The sequence below is a fragment of the Aphis gossypii genome, unplaced genomic scaffold (assembly GCF_020184175.1).
Source record: "Aphis gossypii isolate Hap1 unplaced genomic scaffold, ASM2018417v2 Contig00729, whole genome shotgun sequence".
In the NCBI taxonomy this organism is placed as follows: domain Eukaryota; kingdom Metazoa; phylum Arthropoda; class Insecta; order Hemiptera; family Aphididae; genus Aphis; species Aphis gossypii.
Window position 1 is genome coordinate 27,198 of NW_026083253.1, and position 21,770 is coordinate 48,967.

At 42.1% G+C, this 21,770-nt stretch overlaps 1 protein-coding gene across 1 annotated transcript; it reads right to left on the minus strand.

Moving 5' to 3' along the window:
- Positions 1-278: 278 nt before the first annotated feature.
- LOC126555163 (proteoglycan 4-like) lies at positions 279-821 on the minus strand. Its single transcript, XM_050210120.1, has one exon. It carries the CDS (start codon positions 819-821, stop codon positions 279-281), a length of 543 nt encoding a protein of 180 aa, XP_050066077.1.
- Positions 822-21,770: the final 20,949 nt, after the last annotated feature.

Sequence of the window (21,770 nt, forward strand, 5' to 3'; positions counted from 1 at the left end):
CCGGCAGCCCGTCCAGCAACAGACCTGACGCAGCTAGCCAATCGTCCTCGGAGGGTGCCTCCGGTCGGGTGACTTGGCTTGGTTGCGCCTGGCTGGTGGTTGCCACCGGCTCCTCGGGCGTCTCGCCCTCGGTCGCCGGTATGTCCACCTCCATTGCTGTCGACGTTGACGGTTCGGGTGGAGGTTGGCTGGGGGCCTCGGGATCAGATTCTGGCCTCGGGTGCTTGGCTAGCCGGTGTTGCTGGCTTGCCACGACTCCCCGGGCCTTCATCTTCTCCTTAGCTTTCGGAACTTTTTACGGTTCCGCTCAGTTGTGCCTCCGTCCGCTCCTTCACCGTCGATATGACGGGTGCCCCTGACGGTCCTGGTACCGGTGCTGGTTCCTGGATCGTCACGGGGTTGGGGACCCGTACGGCTGCCACCTCGGCCGCCGTTGGTGCTGCCGGCCTCGGCTGTCTTGGCCTCGGCGCTGACAGTCGTGGCGGCCTTGGTGCTGGCGGCCGTGACGACCATCGTCCTGCCGTTTGTGGCGTCCTCGCTGGTGCGGTCGGCGGCCTCGCTGAAATGGTCGGCGGCCTCGCCGATGTGGTCGGCGGCAACCGTGTGGACCTTGGCTGGTATTGCAGGGTCCGCTGGATGTCTGCCGTCCGATCATCCCAACCCCGGCGATAGATGGCCGCTCGCACTGGGTCCTGCAGCAGCTGCTGCGTGGTCATTCTGTTGACCTGGGCGGCTGTCGTCGGCTGGTCCGCTCCCATCAACCCCAGTTGCGCAATGAGGTCGGCCACCTGCTGCCACTTTTCCACGTTTTGGCCGCTCATGTTGTCCGTAACTCCTGTTAGGCGGGGTAAGAGGGGCGCAGCGAACAGAACAAACAACAACAAAAAAAAAAAAAAATCTTTGATTTGCATGACGGTGGTGATATAAATTACATTTAAGAAAGAATATAATTCATTTTAATTTTGTCCCGTGGATGCGCGTTTTAGGCAAGACACATGTATTTTCCGCGGTGGCTGCTGGTCGGTCAGGAACACTCCTTTTCCGACTTGCTTCGCCAGCCCTACCGGTCCCCACCACTTTGGTGCGAAACCGGCATGGAAATTACAATGTGCTTTCGATAGGTGGTGTGCTTTGTAGTATACTACATCGCCCTTGCGGAACTTCGCCGGTGTCCCGGTGTTCGCGCTCGGTTGTACCCCTACCTTTTTACTTAAAACTTGTTGTTCCCGTACTACCCTCTCTTCCTGTGTTCCCCCGATACTGTCAGGTGTTGAATTTGACAGTGCCCAATCTCCGGGTCTCTTGCATTCCCTGCCGAGAACGAGGACCGCGGGTGGGTAGCATGTCTGTTCATTACACCTGTTCCGTATCGCGAATAGAATTGAGGGTAGTTTTGTATCCCAAGATTTGTGGTTGCCGTCGATAAGTTGTGCGCGCAAACCTTTTTTCAAATCCTGATTTCGGCGCTCGACTGGGTTGGCCCTCGGATGGTAAATCGGAGTAGTCCAACCCTGTGTTCCCCAACGTTCTAACGCGTTTAGCATCTCGTTTGACACGAATTGGGGGCCGTTATCACTGAGACACACGCGCGGGTAACCGAAACGTGAAAAGAACTCGCGTTCTAGTGTTTCGATTATTGTTTTAGAGGTTGCTGTTCCTAGGGGGTAAGCCTCGGTCCACCTACTAAAACAGTCGGTTGCTACCAGTATGTATGATTTTCCCATACCGGAACGTGGGTATGGTCCCATCAAATCGACACTGATCACTTCCCACGGTTGTCGGGGGGTTCTAGGTTTTATCGGATCGTTCGGACGCGAGTTTAGTGGTTTCGTGCACGCGCACACGTGACACGCCCCGACATACAACCTCACGTCGTTTTTTTGACCTTTCCAATAGTACCGTTGTTGAACCGCCCTGTACGTCTCTTTCCAACCCGGATGGCTAGATAGGACGTGGTCGTGACACCTCCATATCACATGTTGTGCTTTGGACTTGGGTATCACGACGGGTGTGTTAGGGCCGGTGTTCGCACGTAAGAGGCCTTCCGAAAAGACGTATGAGTCGATTTTCGTTTTGGCGTTCCGTGTGCTACGCGATGGATCGACTAACGTGAGACCGGCAACCATATCGCAGATCGTAGCGTCCTCGGACTGCCACTTTCTGAGCGTGGGTTGCGGTGAGTGGTGTTTGTCGCTAACGTGGTTGTCGTGTACAGAGAAAACGTGGTCCCTTCCGAAGTCAGAATTGGTCGTCGGCGTTACCGGTGGGCCTATCAATTTTTCCTCCAGCAGGTCTTCGTCTATGGGGGTGCTGGGTACCGGATCCCGGGATAGCATGTCCGGTGCTTCGTTTGTTTTCCCGGGACGTGTACCGTACTAAAATCTAAATTAGCTAGTTGTAGTGACCAACGTGTTAATTTCGAGTTTTTGTCTTTAGCCCTATACAACCACGTTAGTGCTGCGTTATCGGTAAGGAGTTCGAAACGACGGATTTCTAGGTATGGACGAAATTTTTCGGTCGCCCAGATTATAGCTAGGCACTCACGTTCAACCGCGGCGTACCGTTTTTGTGTCTCACTGAACTTTTTGCTCGCGTAGGATACTATGCGTCTTTCCTCCGGTCTGTCACCCCGTTGGAATAGGACTGCACCAGCTCCAATTTCGCTTGCATCAGTTTGTAGACAAAATGGTTTACTATAATCAGGTGGCGATAACTTCGGTGATGTGACTAACGCATTTTTAACTGATGTAAACGCGCGTTGTTCTACATCGGTCCATTTCCACCTTACTCCGTGTTTTAAACAATTTGTTAGGGGTGCTATGGTGTCCGCGTAATTATCTACGAACTGGTTGTACCAGTTGCACACTCCCAAAAATTTTCTTACATCCTTAACCTTTTTTGGAACCGGAAAATTGTCAATGCAGACCAATTTTCCGGTTGTTTTTGTATCCCTTCCGAGTCTACAATGTGCCCCAAAAATGAAATTTCGCGAAGACCGATTTTACATTTTTTTGTGTTGCACGTTAGCCCGAATCTCTTGAGACGCTCGAGAACTTTGTCTAAGTGGGCCTGGTGTTCGTACTCGTCCCTTGAAAATACTACAATATCGTCTAGGTAGACTTGTACGCCCTCTCGACGGGACCCACCTTGACGTGGTGGGGGGGCTCACCGAATTCGTTCGGTGCCAAGAGGTACCCAACTCCCCGGCCCTGTCTTTTACTAGTCGGGGTCGGAGCCTCCAGAGCCGCTTCTGACCTTAACTGGTTGGGGGTGGCAGGTACGGTAACCACCTGCTAACACCAGCAAACGGACCCTGAAGGAAAACTGCAAACCCCCTGTCAGTAGGGTAAAAATGACAGAAGGCCACTGTAAACCCAATATGAACGTTGAAAACAGGAATATTGTTACCGCACCAGGGGATTCGGACCCCCAGGTGCCGGCAATGGTGAGTGGGGCCGGTGTTTACACTGGTACCCAAGTAGCGGGCTCACCAGGGTCGTCATCCTGCAACCGTGAGGGTACGGGGGTGGCCAGCCAGCCCCCGAAACTCTTTCAACTACTAGCGCTGATGCGGCAGGTGCAGACAAGTCGAACAACAAACCTGTCGGCCTCCAGAAGAGGATAATTGATATTGGTGCTCTCAGTGAGGAAGCCTTTTGGACTTGCTACGGGGGTATATCAATTCAATGTGCGCATTCGCTGGGGCAACCAGAAACGTTCATAAAGAGTTGAAGGAGACGCTTACTAACTCCAGCAGAGTCATGGCGCAATACGTCAAGGTGCGTCAGCAAGGGCGGAACAAAGACGCTCCGGCCAAGGTGCAAAAGTCGGTCTGCACTATAGATGCCGAGACACAGAGCCCCTGCTGGTGGGACATCGGAGGCAATAGAGAGCCGAGGAACCAGGCGACCAACACCAAACGGATGAGAGACGGAGAGAGCGGCAAGCCAACGGACCAGCAGGTCCAAACAACAAGGTGGACAGAAGTGGTCAAGAGAAGGAAAAAAACAAGGTCCCGGCTAAGATGGATGATGAACCTCCTGCAACGAAGCCAAAACCTGAGAAGTCAAAGAGACGTGGAACAAGGACGCGACCAGCGGCGATCGTGGTTGGCGTTAATAATCAAGCAGATCTTCCGAACATGGTGAAGAAGATTAGAGACGGTGTGGACCCAGAAGTAATAGGAGAACGCGTTGTAGGGATGAGGCAGACAAAGGCCGGGCACATCTTGTTGGAAATCAAGGGCGATGCAGAGGAGGTCGAGGCGGTAAGAAAGGAGGTCTCTAAGACGGTTGGAGACGGAGCTGAGGTGCGCTCTTTACAGCAAAGAATGGTAATAGAAATTAGGGACATAGATCAATGGACGACGGCGGAAGAGGTAGCTGATGCGGTTTCAGTTGCATCAGGCTCCAACCACGCAGACACGAGAGTGATAAACATAAGAAAAGGTTTTGGAGCATCGCAGACGGCGCTGGCACTAGTCCCAACAGCAATAGGCAAAAAGGTTGTGGAAAATGGAAGGATGAAGATTGGAATGGTGAATTGTAGGATTAGGCAAGCCGAACGGAAGATGAGGTGCTTCCGCTGCCTCTCGTTTGGCCATACGTCCAGGGAGTGCAATGGCCCCGACAGAAGCCTATGTTGTAGGCGTTGCGGAGTCACAGGACACCAAGCGTCTAAATGTGAAGCTACGGATGGAACAGCGAAGGAGTTTGCCACCCATCTGAAAAATAGAGGGAAAGGAGGGGATTTAAGACTTCCAACAGTCGGGAGTTCAGACCCAACGCAATGATCCGGATACTGCAAATTAACGTTGGTGTATGCAGGGCGGCCCAGGACCTAGCACTGGCAACCGCATCCGACACGGGCGTCGATGTGCTGGTTCTTAGCGAACCCTACAGATGTGGTCAAGAGGCTGAAGGGTGGTTCAGCGACATCGATGAAAGGGCGGCTATTTTAGCACTCAACAGAAATCTGCAGATACAACTAATTGGCCCTAAGGACAACAGAGGTTTCAGATGGATCAAGGTGGAGGATATCACAATATACGCGTGTTACTGGTCCCCCAACACGGCCTACACATTATTCTTGGATTTTTTGGATAGGCTCGAGGGGAGCATTAAACAACAGGAGCCTACTATAATAGTCGCAGGGGACTTCAACGCGAAGTCACCAGCGTGGGGAGACTATAGGGAAGAACCCAAAGGACGTGCACTAGGGGACATGGCAGCTAGTCTGGGCCTTGCCGTGTGCAACAAGGGGGACCGACCGACCTTCTCCAGAGTATACGCCGGCGGAATTTCAAGGTCGCATATAGATGTTACGTTTGTATCGGAGAGGGACAGTACAACAGTCCGCGATTGGCAAGTACTGGACCAGTACACTGCCTCTCTACATAGATATATAAAGTGTGACGTGACACGAATGACACGTCCAGACAGAAGGCAAGCAGAGGCAAGGTGGTCGTGGAGGAAGTACGAAAAGGCAAAACTCGTCGAATATATTCAGTCAACACCATTTGAAACAGAGACAGATGCGTCACGCACCAGCATGGGACTGGACCAATATCTCAAGGGTGCATGCGACAGCTGCATGCCGAGAGGAACGTACAGAGGTGGCAAGAAGCCGGCATATTGGTGGACAGCTGAGATCTCCGAACTCCGGGATGCGTGCAAGAAGGCGAGGCGTAATTTCAAGAGAAGCCGCAATCGAGGAACGGAGGCGCAGGAACAAGGGCACCAGACCTATAAAGAGGCCAGGAAGGCGTTGAAGATTTCAATTAGGAAAAGTAAAGAAGCATGCTGGAGGAGCTTATGTGAACAAGTTGAGACCGACCCGTGGGGTCTACCCTACAGACTGGTAATGAAAAAATTGATCGGAAGAAGACCGATCCCAGGGCTAAGTGTACAAGGAAGGGTGGATTCAATAATAGATGGACTGTTCCCCAACGATGAATTAGTTGTATGGCCACTACGGATGGGACACGAGGTATTTCCAGAGGTCACGTGTGATGAGGTAAGGGAGCTAAGCCTCAGGATCCCGCACGGAAAGGCACCTGGACCGGATGGAGTGCCAGACCTCGTGATCAAAGAACTCGCCAATAGGAAACCGGAAATTTTGAAGGGAGTTTTTAACTCGTGCCTTAGGCAGGGAGTTTTTCCACCTAAATGGAAAGTGTCCAAGTTGGTGCTGCTGAGAAAGGGGGATAAGCCACTGGAGAATGCGAACTCCTACAGGCCAATATGTTTGCTCAACACAGTGGGAAAACTATTTGAGAGGCTCCTTAAAAGGCGGATGGAGAAACACATGGAAGAAAATGGCGACTTGAGTGAGCGACAATTTGGATTTAGGAGAGGTCGATCCACACTGGACGCCGTGAAAAAAGTAATGGATGTAGTTGAAGCGGTCGGATCGGGGCCCTTGTACTCCAGACAGCTTTGCGTGGTAGTGGCTCTGGATGTAGCCAATGCATTCAATACGGCAAAATGGAAGAAAATAGAGGAATCATTGCATGACAAGCGTATGCCCCAATACATTACAGCAATAATACAGAGTTATCTCAGCGACCGAGAGATAGAATACGAAGGCAGATCAAGAACCACTACTTGCGGAGTTCCACAAGGATCCGTACTCGGACCTCTGTTATGGAACTTAATGTATGACGATCTACTCCGAGTGGACATTGGAGGGAATGTGAAGGGCATATCGTCGACGACTATGATAGCCTTCGCGGATGATGTGGCAGTGGTAGCCACGGGTCATACCTCTCGCATCCTAGAAGACGTGACGAATAATGCGCTGGAGAAGGTAGCGGATTGGATGACAAGAGCAGGTCTTACGTTGTCAATATCCAAGACGGAAGCAGTCATGCTCACTACTAAGAGGGGCTATGTGAGGCCGAACCTAGTGATAAGAGGAGAGCAAGTAGAGATCAAAGATCAGGTTAAATACCTAGGGCTAGAACTCCACAGAGTGCTAGGTTTTAAAGCCCATCTGGAGACGGCGGCGAGGAAGGCACAAACCACGGCCCTAGCGCTATCAAGGTTGATGCCGAACCTGGGCGGTGCCAGACCGAAGAAGAGGAGATTATTGACAACAGTGGTGGAGAGTAAGCTGCTATACGGATCGCCTATATGGGCCGGCGCCCTAGCACACAGGAGGAACGTAGAAACTATCCTCAGGCCCCAAAGAGTCCTGGCGCTAAGAACGGCCATGTGCTACAGGACTGTCTCGTCGGAAGCAGCTATGGTCATAGCAAGCATTATCCCGGCTCACCTATTAGCTTTGGAGAGGTCGGAAAGATACACCCGCAGAAAAGAGAGGGACAAGGCCGGAGTGTCCAAGGAAGTACGAGAGGCGACCATAAAGAGATGGCAAAAGGAATGGGACGCGGCAGAAAAGGGGCGATGGACCAGGAGACTGATAGTGGACCTGAAGGCTTGGACAGAAAGGAAACACGGGACAGTGGAATTTCACCTGTCACAATTCTTGTCCGGACACGGTTGCTTCAGATACTATCTTTATAGATTTAATAAAGCTAACGAACAGTCTTGCCTCGATTGTGGAGAACCCGTCGACGACGCGGAGCATGTCATGTTCCGGTGCGGTAGATGGTGGAGAGAGCGGCGAGCCCTGGAAGTGGCGCTGAAGGAGGACTTGCAACCGGAGACTATAGTCGGCTGCATGTTAAAAAGCAAGGCGATGTGGCAAGCAGTTAAGGAATATACAAAGACCATCCAATCGACCAGAGAAGTTGAAGAAAGAGCTAGGCAGAGGGAAGGGAGAGCCAGAGTCGTGGTCACATGAAGAGAGAATGCTAAAACTTAGTTAAGATTAATATATTGTGCGCTGAAAGCGGAAATTAGAGGGATAGAGCCCTCTTTTTTGTTGTAAAACGATGAATGTATATAGATTGTTTATTGTAATATATGATACGGATACAGGGGGAAGGACGACCCGACACGGGTGAAGTGCCCCCCTGTAGCGCCGTGATACCAAAAAAAAAAAAAAAAAAAAAAAGGTAGACTTGTACAAAATCATCCTGGTAACCCCTCATGACCTCGTTCATGAGTCTCACGAAAGTCATTGGACTATTTTTCAGACCGAAAGGGAGGACTCTGAACTGGAATAGACCTCTACGTGTTCGGAAAGCCGTGTATTTTCGCGCATTTTCATGTAGTGGTACTTGCCAGTACCCCGACCTTAGGTCGAAAATGCTGAAAATTTCGCGCCCCGCATTTGCCTAATCATTTTGTTGAGATCTGGCATCGGGTATGCGTCGGATTCTGTCACGTCGTTAAGCCGCCTGTAGTCGACACAGAGACGAAAAGTTCCGTCTTTTTTCTTTGCCAGTACTACCGGTGCGGCCCACGGTGAGGTACTCGGTTCTACGAGCCCCTGGGTCTCCATGTCGCGCACCATTTCGTCGATCGCCACTTGTTTTTGTTGTGGGTACGGATATGGCTTTAGCGCGATGGGTGATGGGTCTTTAAGTACAATTTCGTGTTCAATTAATTTGGTACGTCCTACTTTTTCACTGAATACTACCGCATATTTATTTAATATTTCGGTGAATTTCGCGCGAGTTTCGGTATCGTTACCAAATTCTAATTGTGATAGGTCGGGACTAGTGGTGGGCGGTTGTGCCTTCCCTTTCCAGCATGTCGACGTACGAATGTGCCTACCCAAATGTATTGTACCCGCGGCGTAATCCCAAGAGACTTCATTGTCAATAAGGAAGTCGTGTCCTAGTAACGCGTCGCAATACAAATTATCTAGAATAGTTGCTTCAAATCGTATATCGAGTGCTCCTATTCTAGCTTCGAATGAGGTGGTGCCACTGGTTGTCGCAGTGTGACCGTCCGCCATTCGGACTGAATTTGGTGGTCCGTGGGGGGGTGATTTGCCGTATTTACTGGCTATTATCGGGTTTACATACGATTTTTGCGCCTGCGAGTCTAATAGGGCTGTTACGAAGCCTGACCGAAATTCGAGTTCAACCGCAGGGGTCGGAATTTTGTCCAAGCGTGTTCGTGTACCATTACTAGTCGTGTTACCATAGGCCGAGCGGGACAGTTGGTTCTGAACCGCGACAGAGACTGTTTGATCATCGGCGTTGATCGCCATGATCTCACTGTCCCTATCGACTGCCTCTGTGCCCGCCTGTGGCATTACGTGCGCAGACTGACCTAATGCGGGGGCATGCATGGTGTGCGTGTTCGCGTCCCCGTCACCTGTGAAGGTGAACACCCCGTGTCTCTGTTGCCTTTGTCCCTACACCTGTGTTTACCGCATGAGCCGGTTGGTGCTGAACACACGTGTCACCGGTGAGGTGAGTGTGAACGGCGCAATGGTGTAGGTTGGGGGTCTGTGAACGGGTGTCGATAGGTGTTGTGACGGAAAAAATTGTTGTAGTAGGTTGTTCTGTGTGCTGAACTTCCGCACTACGCGCTTTTCGATTACGCCTATTTTTTCCGTGTGTACTACCCGATAATGTGTGTCGGTGGGTGGGGGGGGGGGGGGTGAGTCGATGGGATGGACTAGTCCCCGTCGACTCCCCCGCCGTTTCCCGGCCTGGTCGGTCGGTGTGGGCACCTACTGTTCCAATGGAGTTCCCCGCAGAACTTACACGGCCCCGGTGGCTGGTCATCAGATGATTTGCACAAAAAATTTTTTTTTTGACCGGGGGGGGTATTTGCGGGGTGTCCGGCCCCTTTTTGGGCTTTGGCGTCCAGCGTTGTGTGGGCGGGTTGGTGCTGTCCGTTGCCGGATCCAACACGCCTGCGATGCGTCTCAGCTCGCTGAACGTTTGTGGTCGGTGCAAACGGAGGTGCGTACGAAACGTGTCGTGTGCTAGGCCAGCGATAATACCTACCAATTCCGATTCGGATAGGCCGGTGGTTACGCGGCGTGCTAGCTGATTTTTAGTTAACACAAATTCCGTTAGCGACTGTTTGGGCGTTTGTCGTGTTGACACGATGTCGGCGCGCAATCGAGACTGAATTTCGGCGTTATTGAAATTTTCCAAAAATTCGTCCCGAAATTCTGCCCAGGATAGGTCGAGTGGCCTGATAGAGCTATACCACGTACTCGCCGTTCCTTTTAATTGCGGTTCGACCGCCCTGCACCAACCCGAGTGGTGTATACGAGCTTGCACCAAAATCGCCTCGGTATTATCTATATATCGTACGGGGTCCTCGGCCCTTGTTCCAGTGAACTCAGGTAACGAGGCTCTTGCTGTACGCAAGTCCTCGTACGGTATTAACACCGAACGTTCCTGTGTGCGTGCTTCGTATGGCGTGTATGCGGACATATTACCCGTCCGTCCCGTCACGTCGCCGTGCGTATTCTGCGCGGCTACGTGTTGATAGTCTGTCCGGACGGCGTAGCTGGCTCCGGGTAGAGCGTTGCCTGCACCGTCCGCGTTTGACTTACCCGACTGGTCGTACTCACGTGCGTTTGCTACGACCTGTACGGGTGGCGGGGTGACGGGTGACCGCGCAGCTACCTGCTGCGGCGGCTGTTGTGCGAATGCACTGCGCATTTCAGTCATGAAACTTGCCATGCTCGCCTCGAGCGCCGACAAACGCGCCTCGAACGCGTTGATGTTGCGGTTCTGTGGCGGCGTCTGTTGTAGCATCTGTAGCTGTGCCGCTGCGGTCTTAAATACATCGACGCTGGGCACGTTAGTGCCCGAGGTGGGTTGGGCCTTGCCGTGTCCCGAGCCGCCGCCCGAGGTTAACTGCCATGCACTAGGGCATGCAGTGTTCGCCGTAGGCGGTTGTCCGGCGACCCAGCTCGCGTCCGTGCCTACCATTGTCGATGTCGCGTACGGCTGTTCTCCTGTGCCGTCCGTTTGCGTATTCGACGCAGACTGCACTGGATAAAACCGTACGTTGGCGGGGTCCTGTCCACTTTCCCTAATGAACTCCTCTAGCCTAATTATAACGTCTGACTTTGAGCCAGATATGCTTAACCCACGGGACGTACACTCGCCACGTAGCTCCGCTGTCGACAACTGTTGTAACGATTTACCTGACATACTGTTTTTTTTGTTTTTAAATAACAAAAATACAGATGTAGACGTTAAACTATCGCGTTGACGGTAGCCTGTGCTTGTTGTACGGATACCCCGAGATTATTCGGTCGAGGGTGTGAGCGAGAAAGGGAAAGCGAAATAGAAATTATACTAACAACAAAACAAACGGAATACGCGCGATGTTTACAATCAATATTTTGATTACACCCGCGCAGATGATAACCAGCTGTGCAGCTGATTGTGGCGTCGCCAGTACGGTCCAAAAATAACGTAAGTAGGTCAACGTACTAGGCGGCGGCGGTGAAACCTGTTTGTCTCGGCGGCGCGCGGCGGCTGTTCACGTTCGACGGCGGCGCGCGATTTTATTTTCGTGCGACGAAATTACTAACGGCGGCAGCGATACTGGATCGGGGGTTCCTCACCTGTGCGCTGCGCTGCTATCTGTATTATCGTCGCGGTACGAAAGGCAAGTGTTCGGCGGGGTGGTGTTACGTTGCGTAATCACTTCCCAAGCCGTTTCACGGTTATTCTCGGTTGCGCGGAATTCCCTGTACGTACTATAATACTTTTTACGTAATCGTTAACTCGGGATTCCTAGCTAACCGGAAAACACACCTCTGGCTAAAATATCTTAATACTAATATAATATAAGCAATTTACCCGAGGTACGTGTCAGCGTGAAAGAAAACTCTTACCTTTACGTTGACTTCTTTTTGAGGTGATTCCTCAGCGGGGAGCCAATTTGACGCGGTGACGACGGTAGTGTGCTTGTAGGCGACCGCGGTTCACCGGTCTCGATTGAGTATAGGGGGGGACACCACACACACACACGGAAATAAATAACGCACTGGTTTGCTACACGGATGTGTGGGGGTGTGTTTTTATTGTTTTGCACAACGAAGAACAAAAAAAAACAAAAGAAAATAAAAAATGAAAAAAAAACCAGAAGTAAGCCGATAGTGTGGCTATACCGTTAGGTGGGTTGTCGAACTTTTTGGTCTACGCTGTTCGACGGTTAACGCAAGAGAGTTCGACCGCCGGCGGCCGGTACTCGTTCAGCACGACCTGTCTTCCCGTCCTGCCTAGCCTTTGGGGCGTTGGTGGGAGAGTCGACAGAACCGTCTTGTCGTAGTCCGTGATGGCGGTTGATAAAGGTGCAGACCGGTCGCTGCGATGCCTGTACTTTGTACTGGCAGCCGTTGCGTACCGTGTCAAATATTTAAGAATCAGATAATTTTTTAGCTTTTTCTATTCTTGCATGATCAGTGTTGTATTACCTTTTTCATCAAAATAAGAGATGTTAGTACGTAAGAATTAAGTTAAGAAAATAACCATAAATAATTAATTAAAACGGCGAAATTCAATAAATTAATTAAATCAAGCAATACTCAAAAATGCATGTAAATAGGTTAAAATTACGATTGTGTAATTCAGTATCAATAAATATTAATAATTCAGCTAGAATAGTAAGTAAAATATAATAATAAGAAATATTAATAAATTGGTTTAATAATTTAACGGATTAAAATAACAATTGCGTAAGTTAGTGTCTATGAACTGTAAATTAGTATAATATAGTATAAGCATATAACATGTAGAACAATCGATAATAATGCGATTGTAAGTTTAATATATAAGAGATACAAACAAGGCAGTACAGGGGTTAATGGTGGTGATTGTGTGACTCGATTACCACTGGACGTCGCGCTCGAATTAAGTATTTTTACGTCATTTTTGGTTTTACTGTATTTTGGTATATGTTCGAGCAATCGGAGTATACGACAAAGTGACGTCCAACTCGTGGTTCGTTACTTTACGACTCTTATTTTGTGTGTGTGTGTGTGTGTGTGTGTGTGTGTGTGTGTGTGTGTGTGTGAGTTTACGAAGGGTACGCAATGAGATCCACTATATGGGAAATGAGCAGCGTTGTGAGATCCTTTTTCGTTCCGAGATCCGAAATGCCAGATCTCGTAACGTTTATATCAAATATAGGACCCCAATGTGATATATTACTATGTCCACTGAAAATTGGTCGGATCTCACAAAGTATAGAAAATAAGAATTGTGTGTGTGAGCTAACGCTGGTGGATTCCTCTCAGAATGCGCCACTGTCGAGTATGTGTATATAAAATATTTAATTGTGCACACACTACAATAGAAAACAACTGATTATCCGAGATCCGGCTATCGGCAACGTCGCAATTTAACTGCCTATAAAAATAATAAGAATGCTTTTAATTTTCATAGGCGGTAGAGACGAAAAGTGGTTAATCAGTTGCCGATAATTTAAACTCCAGCGGATTTTGCCATGCTTGTATTTATATTTGGCGTTCATCGTACAATGATTTTTAAAATTAATCAATTCACAAACAACAAAACTCGGCTGTCATAAATTTTAGTCACTGACGTAATTTTTGGGGGACAAGAAAGCATTTGCATTCCATGCAACTTTTTTGGGGGGCAATAGTATTATTTTACCCCCAACCCCAGATATTCCAAATATTTTATAAATTATCTCTAATTAACTTTTATTACTTATCAAGGTTATAGCCAGGTGGGTCAGACCACCACCAACAACAACACATTTTTGCAAGCCTATATACGTATTAAACTTGTTAGTCATGATACATTAATATATATTATACTCAAAATACCACCCCCCCCAAAAAAAAAAAAAATTAAACAAAACCTTGGTACTTAATATTATTTATCAAGGGTACCTACAATTTGTTATACATAGACAATATTAAAGTATATTTAAAATATTTGTGTATGTATGGTTCAGAGTTTGGATTTTAATGAATAAATTATTTTCCCCTAAAGTTTTTATCCAGTTATGCCACTGACTTAACTATTTTGTAAAATTAAATGAAATCATTGAATATGATAATTATTATGTTTAAACTAACACAACCTTCTCACGAAATGTATAGGTATAATACGTTAAATGTACACTGCTACGGATCTCGTGACATGCTATTTTACATTTGATATTTTGGTGTTATTATGATCTTCAAAAAAATAAATTAACATAATGTGGATCTCGCAAAGTACTCTAACTACCTAGTGTGTGTGAGGTATTAATATGATATTTTTAAACGGATCTCGTAACGAATGCCAATCAATAGATATAATGTGGATCTCGCAGAGTACTTTAACTACCTAGTGTGTGTGGTTGTTAATAATAACATCATGATATATTTAAACGGATCTCGTAACGAATGTCGAAAAATAAATAAATTTATATAATGTGGATCTCGCAAAGTACTCTAACTACCTAGTGTGTGTGAGGTATTAATATGATATTTTTAAACGGATCTCGTAACGAATGCCAATCAATAGATATAATGTAGATCTCGCAGAGTACTTTAATTACCTAGTGTGTGTGACACTTTTAATATAAAGATGATATTTAAACAGATCTCGTAACGTTCTTATTTAAATATGGTGTACCTACGTCGTACAGTGATTTTAACAATACATCGATTGATATAATGTGGATCTCGTAGTGCTATAACTACCTAGTGTGTGTGAGGTTCAACCTCAGAGGTTGTAAATATAATATTTATTTTTCTATTGATATAAGTATTTATTGTAATTATTTGTTGTATGAAAAAATGTTTAAAATTTTAATTTATTTAACATATAATATGTACAGAACTGGAAGTGGTCAAAACACTCAAAATCAATAAAAAATAGTTTTATTCACAAAAACCTAAATACCACGTTTTCAGGTCCGATTTGAATGTAGTTTGCGATATGAAGACGATTCCCCGTGTCAAACACTCAAACCCAAATTTTCCGGCATTATGCGGCAATGATATGATATGTTATAATTTTGAAAAATTCGTACAAAAAAAACTATTGTTTCCAAAGCTATAAAAGTTACGTCCCTAGACAATGGTTAGGCCCCTCCAAAAAGTCCCCTGTAGTTAGGGTACCTACGACCCCCTCCCCAAATATGTTTTTTAAAAACCTTAATAGTCATTCGACATGTCTGAAACTCAGGATTCTGGTATTTTGGAGGACGCTAATCAAAAGTGGTGTCTTCTGTCGAGACCGTAAGCGTCGTTTTTACCCCACTTTGGGGCCTCGGAATTCCGAAATTTGAGTCTTTTAGTCGAGTGTTACTCGGCCGGGTTTCGATGTAGGGGCATATTTTCTTCACGAAAAGTTTTGTTTTAAGTCATTTTACATAAAGCCTTTCGGTGGTCGAAGGTTACTTGTGCCCCCCATGGATATTTTGAAAAATGTTTAGTTTTTGTACCACATTTCTGAAATTTGCAGGTTCGGTTTTTTGTAAGTCGGTGATCAAAATCGGCGTCTTATGTCGACACTGTAGGAACCTTTTTTACCCCTATTTTTGGCGCTAGAAGTTAGGATTTTGTGGTTTTTGGACTTTATAGCCACGGAATACTTAAATTTTGGGTTATTAGAGCAGTTTTATTTACGTATCGTTTAGACATTTTTGTTAAAAATTGAACGATATCAAAACTGAGGGAATTGGACGCTTCGTTGGGAAGTTATGATTTTTTTTTTCTTTTTTGGCACTTAGATTCTTAGATTCTACGTATTTTCCGAACTTTATGAATTTGAGTTTTTGTTCAATCTTTTCGAAATTCTAGTACTGGCTCATAGATGCCAAGACGAGTTATAAAGGTTCTATGTTCGAAATGCGTAGGATCATTATTTACCGTGTAATCAGGGTGCAAAAATAGTCGAAAATCGAATCACTTGTTTTTTCGTATACCTACGCATACTTACGTCTCTTTATGGTATACCCCCGTCTAACGATTTAACGAATTATCTTTTTTAACTTTTTTTCAAAAAAATAAAAATATACATAATATGTAGCTCGTTACGGGGATAAATTTAATCTCTTACGACTTTTGTCCTATCTCTCACGGTTTTCCCGGAAAACAGCTCGTAAACGAGATTTTTCATACTTCGAAATTTTCAATTTTCATTCACGTTTTCTTGGTCACCTGGTGGTTCAACGAAAATTTATCATACAGGTTAAAATATTCTACAAGTAATTCTACACTAGAATCAGTTTTTCATTTTTCTAAAAACTTATTATTTCAAATTTTGAGTTTTCAAAATCATTTGACCCAAGTACGACGTTTTAAAAATCCTAAATAACGGTTTTTCGAAATCTAAAATATACATAATATGTAGCTCGTTACGGGGATAAATTTAATTTCTTACGACTTTTGTCCTATCTCTCGCGGTTTTTCCGGAAAACAGCTCGTAAACGAGATTTTTCATATTTCGAAATTTTCAATTTTCATTCGCGTTTTCTCGGTCACCTGGGGGTTCAATGAAAATTTATATTATTTACTTCTACGAATTTTGGGGCATTATTCATTTTATTTGGTGTTCAGTGATTTTAAAAATTAATTGTGTAATAGATATAACGACTAACGAGGATCTCGCAAGAGGTTACTTTGCGTGTGTGTGTGTGTGTGTGTGACACTTATAATAATATGATAAATATATTTAAACGGATCTCGTAACGTTGTTATTTATATTTGATAGTTAGATATTTTAGTGCACAGTGATTTTAAAAATAAATAAATTGATAGAATATTGTGGATTTCGTAGAGTATGTACTGAAGACCAGTAGGTACTGGTAGGACCAGTAAGTACCGGTTTTACCCAGACCCAGGCCATAAGACGTAAACACTAAACGATTGTAAATTAGTTCCAATAAGAAAACAACAAACGTAAATTTATGATACCAATCTTTTTTTTTCTTCTATTTTTATACAAATATTACTCCGCCTATATTATTTCGATAGCGGAATCCCAGACCAAATAAAATCAGTTCACCAGACGTGAAATCAATTATCAGTAATCACTTCGATCGTCTAGTGTCGTACTGTAACAACGTGTTGTTCAGTTTTTTTTTTTTTTCTTTAACTCTACGTGAAATAGTGAAATAGTTGTGCTCTTCAGTTCTTTTTAATTATTTTTTATTAAAATTATGCATACAAGAAAACAGCGTTTTGATATGGAGGAACATTTTAAAGGTAAGAATATTGTTATTGGTATGATACAATTATAATTTTTATACATTTATTTTAATATAAGCAGATATTTTAACACTGTGTTTTGCCCTTTAGATTTATACTATTGTATAAATGAATTGTAATTAATAGGTAGTTCATCTATCTTCCTACTATACTGAATAGGTAATTTATATCAGAATTCTCTATTGCCAATAAATTCATAAATCTTAGTTCTTATTCAACTATTAATATATTGTGAATTTACCTACCTACCTATCATTTATTTTTAATTTGTGTAGGTAGGTACTGAATATTTGATAATATGCTACTTTTAATTGTTTCATTATTTAAGAAGTTATAAACAGTCATGAATTTAAAAAAATTATTTTTATTATTTTCATCTTTTGTTAGTTGAACTGTCGAATATCATTAACTTGAGCTTTGCAATAAAGCACATTTTTTTCATGCCCGATGAAGTGTGTTAAGTTGTGTTTGAGTATAGATGTACACTGACCAAGTTAATGATAAGCATTTGAAAGGTTAAAACAAAATAAATTTCACTGATATATACTTTTATTTACCCTTTCATCGCCAACTATTTAAGGAATACATTATAATCATTCACATAAAAGAGTTCTTGAGACTACCTACTGCATATATATATTTTTTTTAATTGAGTAATCTTAAATAAATTATATTTACCTTATACTTTTTAAACAATTTTCAATTCTTTAAATTTAAATAAAAATATATTTACCTACCTACTTACCTACCAACAAATGAACAGTCTTGTTAAGTATTCAAATACTATTATTTAAATACTTTTTTTGTATTTCAAATAGGTATTTTTAAAATACTTTTTGACCAATGTATTTTAAATACTTAAAAAATACTTTTTTTCATTCTTATGTTCTACTCCAATTTCAATTTCTAATATTTTGTAATGTACTGTTTTAGATTTTGTTTTAAACATTTGAAAAAACTTTTTTTTTTTTTTTAATACAGCTCAAAGATTTAATTCATATCCATTATAATATACAATATGCCAATATACTGTTCTACTAATATATTATAATATTTGTGTGCTTTATTATTATCATAGTAAATTATTTATTAAGCATTATAAAAGTTGCTGAATTTTAACTTTTCATAATTAAATAAGTTATAACTTATAAGTAATAACTGAACAAAAATAAATATTTCAATATAAAATTTATTAAACTAAAAAAAAGTATTTGTTAAAGTATTCTTAACAAGACTGCAAATGAATATTAATAAAAAAAATTTTAATTAGTTTTACCAAGATCAATAGCTCATTCATAGTAAATATTATTTTATTTGTTAAGCCCCATGAGGATATTACATTAAAATATTTAATACCTAATACCTATACCTAGTTAATTTCATGTAGTACCTAGGTCGTGGTATCTTCAAAATGAACATTTACTTATTTTAGGTAACTAATATAAATTGCATTTTAATTTTATCACTTTTTAACTTAACTTTTTTGAATTTAATTTTCATTAACTTAATTTTTAACTTAATTGATGTTTATTGATATTAACTTAATAAATAACGAGTTATTTTTAATAAAATCTAAGTTACGTTATTTTATAAATAATTAAATTATAAATAAACCTAACCTAACGCTAACATATAAAAAAATATATGAATAAACTTTTAACTTAACTGAGTTAACCAAAAATTTTATAAACTTTTAACTTTTTACTTTTTACTGATTGATGCATATTAACTTTACTTAACTAAGTTAAAAAAAATCATTAACTTGCCCAGCCTTGGTATTTATATTATATTCATTATCTTTATTCGTGACAGATTGGTTAGCAGTACGTTTTAAGGACGATAATGTATTATATATGTGCCCAAACACAAACATAACAGCAAAAATTGGATCTTATATTAAGATTAAATAGATGGACGGTTATAAATATAAAGCAAAACTATTAAAGAAAGGAAGTAAGTTCCAACGTTATTTCTATTTATAAGTAGTTTTGAATACAAAACTTAACTAAGACATTTATATTATTTTATGCATATTTTTATTTTGTTAATAAAACACCTAGGTAGGTATATAGGGTTATTTTTAATTTTGATCATTTCCACTTACTAGCCACAATTAAATCTCTATATTTAAATAGTACAGAACCATATGATTATTGTTAAATTAAAAAATAACAATGTATCGACCTATTTTTTTAAGCGTAGGTACTATACCTAATAGTGCATATGTATGAATCTTTATAAAAAGTAGCTTGAATTTTTTAAGTTTTAAAAGAACACTAACAATTATTTTTTAATCTTCTATTAGTAAAAATGTAATAAGTAGTATCATATTTTATCACTTATAAAATTAATTGTTTTTTTTTAATTTTAAGATCAAGAAGATGTTAAACATTTTCTATCTGAGATGGGTGAACAATTTGAGATGCATGAAACTGTGTTAAATATAACTGATCAAAACAAAGATCATAATGATAAAATTTCTAAAACTATCACAAATATTCAATTGGATGAAATAAAAAATACAGGTAAATAAAACCCTTAATTTTTATGTATATATATATTTTTTTTTATTAAAAATGGAATTTGTGTCCTTCAGATTGTAAAAATGCATTATATGAGACGACAATTAACACACACGGAGGCCAACAAAATGAAATTGAAAACTTATTACCAATGGCCAATCTTTCTAACGAAGGTAAATTATTTTAACCTTGTGTCTCTCATTTGCTTGCTAATATTATGACATTTGTGGTGTTCTGGGTTACCATAAATAAAATTAGAATGGATACTGTTAATAACGATTACTACACTTAATATTAAATATTATAATACAGAAGAATGTTGTGTGTCACTTGAAGCCATGCTAGTGTAACGTGCCACGTACAATCAGTTGAATGATGTCGATTTGGAAAGGTTTTGTGAAATAATTGAACTCTCGAAATTATTCTAAGTGTTTTTTATTTAAAATTATTCTAAGTCCAATTAATTAATTTAATAAAACTTGTGAAAAATATTCTAAGTCCAGGAGACATAAAATATTAAACTGGGTGACGTGAAGGTGCTTGCGCTAACTCTGGTGGATCACGTCTGAATTGTGCCTAATCTGGGCCCCCTTATATATCGTCCAGGGACTCCCGCGGTACCTTCAGGTCCCTGATGGTCATCTGCACCTGCATCCGCTTCTGCCCACGCTTTGCGTCATCCGGCCGATAGCGTGCGTCAATTATATGACTATAATATTCTATCGGGTGAGTGATTCCGCAACTAATATATTCTACCGGGTGGCAATTACGTATCCATAATATGTCACCGGATAGTAGTCACATACCATTACCTCCCAGCGGATAAGAAGCACACGGGCGATGATACTTTTGATTGTTTCCTACTTTTGTTTATTAGATCCGGTCCTAGTCCAACCACACCCAATCATTGCTTGCCTGGTTGCTCACCCTAACATAACTATAAGGATGTCCTTTATGTCCCCATGGTTTAGAGTATTGTTGGCTATGGTAATTTATATATTACATTTAATATAAGTATCAGAGCACGTTGCACTAGCGACTGACATTATGTCGTGACAGTGACAACCCAACTTCTAAACATACATAACCAACAACTATTCGTGGAATAAACATGCATTACAGTCCTCCTGACTTAAGTTTACAATATATATTAATATTAATTTGTGTCCATCAGGTTGTAACAATTCATTATTTGAGACGATAATTAACATAAATGATTGCCAAAAAAATGAAAAATCTAATGAAATTCCAAACTTAGTACCAATGGAAAATCTTTCTGACGAAGGTAAATTATTTTGACCTTGTGTCTCATTTGCTTGCTAATATTATAACATTAATTTTTATTTTATTTATAGCAAGTTTTAAATTAAACAAATTCTTTGGAACTAATCAGTCTAATACAACCACTGAACAAATTCTTCTTCCGTGTGATGACGATACATTTGAAAAAAACCTATCTGACGGTTTCAGTTCCTATGAAGAACATGATTCAGGTTCCGAATATCTTCCATGTGGTGAAAATAAATCAGACAAATCAGTTGCGTCACAGCAGATTCCAAGTTCATCTCATGCAATGGACTTATCATTCAGCACGTCATTATTAGATGAAATGAATAGTTCTAAATCGGAAAAATCAGTTGATACAGAGCTTGTACCTAGGACATCGCATATTGTGACGTCATCATTCACCACCACAGTATTAGATGATATTAATAGTTTTACATCTGATAAACTAGTTGCTTCAGAGCTTATTCCAAATTCATCTGAAATAAACGTATCAATGAATACTGTGCCAATGAAAACTGTTTCCAGAAATTTTAGTTTAGTTGCGGAAGTAGAAAAAAGTAAGAAATCAAATTTAACAAACAAACGCATTTGCGATAAATTAGATCATTGCCTTTTTTGTGAAACTGATGTTACGAATTTTACAAGGCACATAATTAGAAAACACAAGGCTGAAATTGAAGTATCAAAATATGAAGCATTACCCAAAGGCTCAAAACAAAGGTTAGCTTTGGCCGATTCTCTAAGAAAACGTGGAAATTTTTTGAATAATGTTGCAGGTAATAAAATTAAGCCAGTCCGTCGTCCATACGAATTTAGTACTTCATCAGTTATAGCTGGTGACTATTTACCCTGCAAGTATTGTTATGGTATGTACAAAAAAAAATATTT